A 6,014-nucleotide genomic window follows, 5' to 3' on the forward strand; every position below is an offset into this window, starting at 1 on the left:
CTCATACTTTGGACATATTGTCAGGAGGGACTGTCACTGGAGAAGGATATCATGTTTGGTAAAGAAGAGGGTCATTGAAAAAGAGGAAGACTCCCAATGAGATAGATTGGCACAATGGCATAGCAATGATTGTGAGGTTGGTCCAGGATTTAGCAGTGTTTTGTTCTGTTGTGCACAGGGTCATTATGAGTTAGTACTGATAGATGGCACTTAACAACAACAAAACTCAACATCATCTCTTGTTGGAAGTAACAAATTTCTACAAATCTCTCTGATACTCTCTATCCTCCTTTACCACCCAGTCTGTAGACAGATATCAGAATGATGTTATTAAAACTCTTTCAGAGTAAAAACCAAATTCTTTATAATGTTATAATGGTCAGCAAGGCTGTACATGACGTGCCCATCCACGTTACTTCTCTAACCTCATTTGTAATCATTTTGTTCATTGTTGCATCCGTGGCACCTGGAATGCGACCTGATACATAATAGGTGGTCATAAGCATTGCTGAATGAATTGCTGAATGAATCATAAGCATAGTCTCACTCAAGATAGAAAATGACAGACTAAAAATGAAATGCTAAAAGATAGGGCTATTTGAACAACAACAACAAAAAAGAAGCATTTAGGAACAAAAAGGACACCTAAAGATCATTCAATTCACTTCTTCATTTTGCAGGCTCTAAACTAAGTGTTTTAAAGCTTATGTGAATTATTCAAGGTCTTGCAGCAACCAGTGCTGATGACCTGTTCTTGCCCTACATTAATTCCTCCTTCCAAAACTTACTGTCTGTATTCAAATTTTCCTTCTGTGGCATGATTTATTTCAGAATTTTCTACACATTTGATATTTTGATTTCCCACTTGTTACTAAGCAGTTTAGCATGGTGATTAACAACACATGTTCTGGAAAGGGTCTCTGAATTTATTAACATCATGCTTGGTAAAGTGGAGGGTCAGTGAAAAGGAGGAAGACCCTCAACAAAATGGATTTGCACAGTGTCAGCAGCAATGTAATCAAGCGTAACAACAATGGTGAGGATGGCGCAGGACTGGGCGATGCTTCCTCGTGTCGTGCTGTAAGTTGCTATGAGTCGGAACCTACTGATGGCTCCTAATAGCACCAACAACAACTTTGCTTACAAGGAGCCCTGGCAATGTAGTGGGATACGAGCTCAAAACCACCAGCTTCTCAGTAGGAGAAAGATGAGGCATTCTTCACTGGTAAGCATTTACAGCCTCCAAAACAGGGTCACTATGAGTTGGAATTGACCAGATGGCACACTACCACCACCACCACTCTGTGATCATAATAAAATTATTAAATTTCTTTGTTCCTCAATTTCTTCATTTAAAAGGGGGGATAATGAGAATACCCCATAGGATTAACTTAATTAACATATTTAAAATACAACAAAATTTGGTCCATGTTGTTTTTAAAATGCTGTGAAGATGTTTCTGACTCATGAGGAACAGCTGGTAAGCTTGAACCACCAACTTTGTAAAAGCTAAATGAATTATGAATTATGATTAAAAGCATAATTGTTGTTTATGATGCTATGCACTGGAGGCATAAAACTATAATATAATAAACATCAAGGAAGGATGAAAAGGATAAAAAGAAGGAAGAAAAGTAAAAGAAGAAACAGAAAGGAAAGACAAAGGAAATTTACTCAAAGAGGTGAATTAATTATAATGTGCTCATCATATGAGCTTAGATTCCCAAAACTCAAGTTCTAAATGAATTAAACAAAGTCCATCTATTGCTTTCCTCTGGGCTTTTAAGGAAATTCAATTATTTCAGCCTACTAATGTGAAGGGATTAGGACTCCTGGTGTGGTGCTGTAGGATTAGCACTGGACTGGAAAACGCAAGGTCAACAGTTCCAACCCCCCAGCTGCTCCTTGGAAAGCCTATACAGGATCACTATGGGTTGGAACCAACTCAACAGCATTTAACAACAATATGAAGAGATGTGGGAGAAAGATGAGACTTTCTGCTGCCTGGAAGATGTAAAGCTTTAAAAACTCTATACAGGGTCTCTGAGTGGGAACCAACTCCACAGCCCTTAACAAAAATAACACATGTGAAGAACAATGGTAATATAAATAATGCTACTCTTAATACCTTAAAAATGTAGAAGCCCAAAGGAATTTTAAGAAAATTTTAAAAGATTATTCATTAGTACTTTCAAAATTAATAGATTTTGATCATTGATGGAATTGTGATTTTTTTTTTCAAAGATTGCTAGGAATAAAAAACCAAAGAAATTATGAAACATTTTTGCCTGTATTTCTGACTTCTCACCTGATTTTTTAGAATTATCCAAAATGAAATTATGCTTTAGTCTGTTTTCACTCCATCTCCAGAAAATATTACTCAAATAGAAAATCTATAGCAATGTTTATAAGTCCATTTGCCAAAGTAAAAATTTATACATTATATATAAAAATTCAAAATAACTTTTCTGGCATAAAATTATTATTATGATATTTAAACAAATTCTGATTCTCCACTAAATCATTATTATAGTTGTCTTTTAAATATTATAATAATTTTATTAAATTATTTCACTAAAATATCCTTAAGATATGGAAATATAGACTTGAACTATTACATGAGAATGAAGTAAGAGTGACAGAAAAAAAATAAAAGTAACCAGGGAATAATAGATCTAGCTTTCTATAGAAAGCACAAAACACTCTCATGTATAAATTATTTAGGCCTCATCCCCAGGACGTATCTAAGAAAAGAAGGTATGGCTGAGTGAAATTCTTTTAGAAAAATTACTTGAGCAAAAATTGATAAAATTACAGATTTGAATGAATGCATAAAAATAACATTGCTTCCTTAGTGGCCATCCAGAATGGAATGGGAGATGAATATAAGACTAAAACATATATAAAAACAAGCATTGTTATTAATATCAAAATGATATATCATATGTTAGAGTTTCTTATTATTTAGAAAAATGCACATATATGTTATCTTCTCTAGGAGTCTCTATACTTCCTGGGATGTTGGCATTATACAATGGCTGGCTCTGCATGTGGCACAACAGGACAGGACAAGAGACAACACATCACTGAGAGGTACTAGGGTAAACATGAAAATTGGAAAATCTTCATCCTGTAGGTACAGTCTTTGAAGGAAAAGATGTTGATGCTAGAAGCAGAAAAGTGCTAAGATTCAAAATAGCTTGGAGTGAGGGTTTACGGATTGTTTTTGTTTGAGGATTTCCTTCGACCACTTTATTGTCAAAAGGACTTTGAAAAGAAATATAAAATAGCAGTTATTCGTAACATTTTAAAAAGAAGATATGTTTAAAAGGATGGTGCTGAAGATTTTTTAACACTGTCAAGAATGATGGAATAATAGCTCAAGGAAAATGTGAAAAAATGCCATCATTTAAGACATTTAAAATCAAACTGAAGAAAACCACAAACATATAACGTTGGCCTTATTCTCCTTCCTATATAAGTGGCTAAGACAATGAAAGTATGACCTAAAACACCATTGTATTTCAAAGCCTATGAGCACCTCCAGACCACCCACTGGTGAGAAGAAAGAAAGAGGAAGATTGGACAAGAACCCATGATTCACATCAGGACAATTTGTTCCTGGCTCTGTTACAATGTTTCCAGGGTACTAAGAAAAGAGCACTTAACATGGAATCAGCACACTCTTATAGTGCAACTCGAGAGAAGTTTCCAGAGAACACAAGATGTTCTTCACTCCGCCCTACTTTAAATTGGCATAAATAATAATCATAATAATTTTTAAAATTAGAAATAATCCTAGTAGAAAACTAAACTATATAATCTATATATATGTCAGACAGGACCTTAGACCAGAGGTCAGCAAATTATGGTCCATAGACCAAATTTGGCCCACTCCTGGTTTTCTCATACAGAATTTCTATGAGTTGGAATCTATTCAATGACACTGGTTTGGTTTGGTTTTGGGTTTTGTACTACAATGATGGAGTTGAATCATTGTGACAAAGACTGCATGGCCCACAGCCTAAATTTTTACTACCCAACCCTGTACTAAGGTTAACACTTTCCTTAGACTAATAACTTTGAAAATATTAACTCAAGCATATCTAAGATAATTTATGCAAAACTGATGCCTTCTCCCAATTTTAAAGATTAAAAATAATTTCAATTTGAATACATTACGCCAGCTTCCCATTAAGTCCAGTCTAAGATATCACCCGCTAGGTTACACCCAAAATAGTGTAATGGTGAATAGTAGAAGCACTAGAATGAAAAAGAGCTTAGTTTGAATCCCAGATTTGCCATTTACCAGCTGTATGGTCTTTGATTTTTGTTAGTTTTATGTCACTTCTAATCTTCACCTTCCCCTTGAAATAAAGTGAAAAATATAACCTAGTCCAACAGAGCTCATGTGAAGAATAACTTCTATAAAAATTTACAGCCTTTGAAACTCTATACGCAGTTCTACTCTGTCTTATTGGGTTGCTATGAGTCTGAATAAACTCAACAGCAACAGGTTTCAAAGTACTTACTACAGAGCCTGGTACATTGGAGATACTCAAAAGTTTGCCTACTTTTATGATTACTATTACTATCAAAAGAGTAAAACTCAGGGAAATCAATTTTCTTCTTGAGACTGAGTATGAAGGTGACAAAACACAAATATATTACTTGTTAAGAATTACCTGCACAAATTTTTCCAGGATCTCTACAAAGAAGGTCTTCCGTTCCAGGACTTCTGGTTGAGTTCCCATCTGCCACAACATAGTGGAGGATCACTAGACCTTCAAGTTCAAAACAGAACCAAAACAAACATGAACACTTGAAAATGTGGTTAATGAGAAGAGTCTATTCATGGTGTGACCCCTTTTCAAGTTATTCTCCCACAGCAAGTAAGGGGTGGACAGGCCAACATGTTCTCATCTTGTTTTTTTTTTTTCAGCACAGTGCTAAAGACAAAATTCCCATATCAGCAGCACATGAATCTGATTCAGTGGCAGAATTCTTATCGTTCATGTGGGAGGCCAGGGTTCTATTTTTGGCCAATGCACTTCATGTGCAGCCTCTACCTGTCTGTCTGTGCAGGCTTGTGTGTTGCTACCATGCTGAACAAGTTTCAGTTGTGTACAAGACTAAGATGGATTTAGGAAGAAATATCTGGCAATCTACTTTCAAAACTAAACCAATGAAAATCCTATGGATTACATTAGCCCAGCCCTCAAAAGCTCATGGGAGAGAACCTGCCAGAGTTTTGCTCTGTTGTACATGTGAGTTGAGGTCAACACAATGTTATCTGACAACAACATACATTGAGGAGACTTGATCATAGCTTGTGATGAAGTCTTATCATAAAATCAGACTATGAAATCGATGTGAGTTCTTAGTCTAGTCATTAGATGTACACAGATGAATACCAAGACAGAGTGGATGATGAACCACATGTCAATGTACCTTCTTCATTCCACACAGACTCAGTGTTCCCCAAGTAATAACAATCGAATGTGTCTTCTTCTGGGCACATGAAACCTAGATATTAGATTCATTGGAAAGATTTTTAATTGCTGGTTTCTCCAGGTACATATCTCTGTCTCTGAGGGGGATATGTCTCATAGGGAGTTGGTAGAGAGGAGTGTTATATTGTGCTTAGAATGGCTTAGAATGAAACTTATAGTCCTTTTGTGGATCCTGATTCAAAGAAACTAGATGCACTAATCATGAAATTCATTATTTTCAGGAAATTGTATGAGATAACCAGGAAATTTGACACTGGATAATAGAAGATATCACAGAATTGTTATAAATATTTTTTATAGTCTGATAATGATTCTGTGGTTTAGTCTCTAAGACTGAAGTCACCTAAAAGTAAGCAGTTCTGAGGTGGGGCATGATGATGTAACATTACATCGCTTTCAAGTTAGCTACTTCTGCGTTCAAGACCTGTTTTTGCCACTCTACAGTCTCCATTTTCTCATCAGTATGAAGGTTATAGGTTCTACTTCAGAGAATCCTTGAAA

General features: G+C 35.5%; 1 protein-coding gene across 1 annotated transcript in view; it reads right to left on the bottom strand.

Moving 5' to 3' along the window:
* Window positions 1-5,521, bottom strand: part of BTC (betacellulin) — a 38,425-nt gene extending 32,904 nt beyond the window's left edge. The window contains exons 1-2 of the mRNA XM_006871599.1: window positions 5,452-5,521; window positions 4,686-4,784 (exon numbers count right to left, since the gene is read on the bottom strand). Of these exons, the coding sequence (XP_006871661.1) occupies window positions 4,686-4,784; window positions 5,452-5,521 (169 nt within the window). The remainder of the gene's footprint in view (window positions 1-4,685; window positions 4,785-5,451) is intronic.
* Between the last annotated feature and the right edge of the window lie 493 nt (window positions 5,522-6,014).

Source organism: Chrysochloris asiatica, unplaced genomic scaffold, assembly GCF_000296735.1.
Source record: "Chrysochloris asiatica unplaced genomic scaffold, ChrAsi1.0 scaffold00169, whole genome shotgun sequence".
Taxonomy (NCBI): Eukaryota; Metazoa; Chordata; class Mammalia; order Afrosoricida; family Chrysochloridae; genus Chrysochloris; species Chrysochloris asiatica.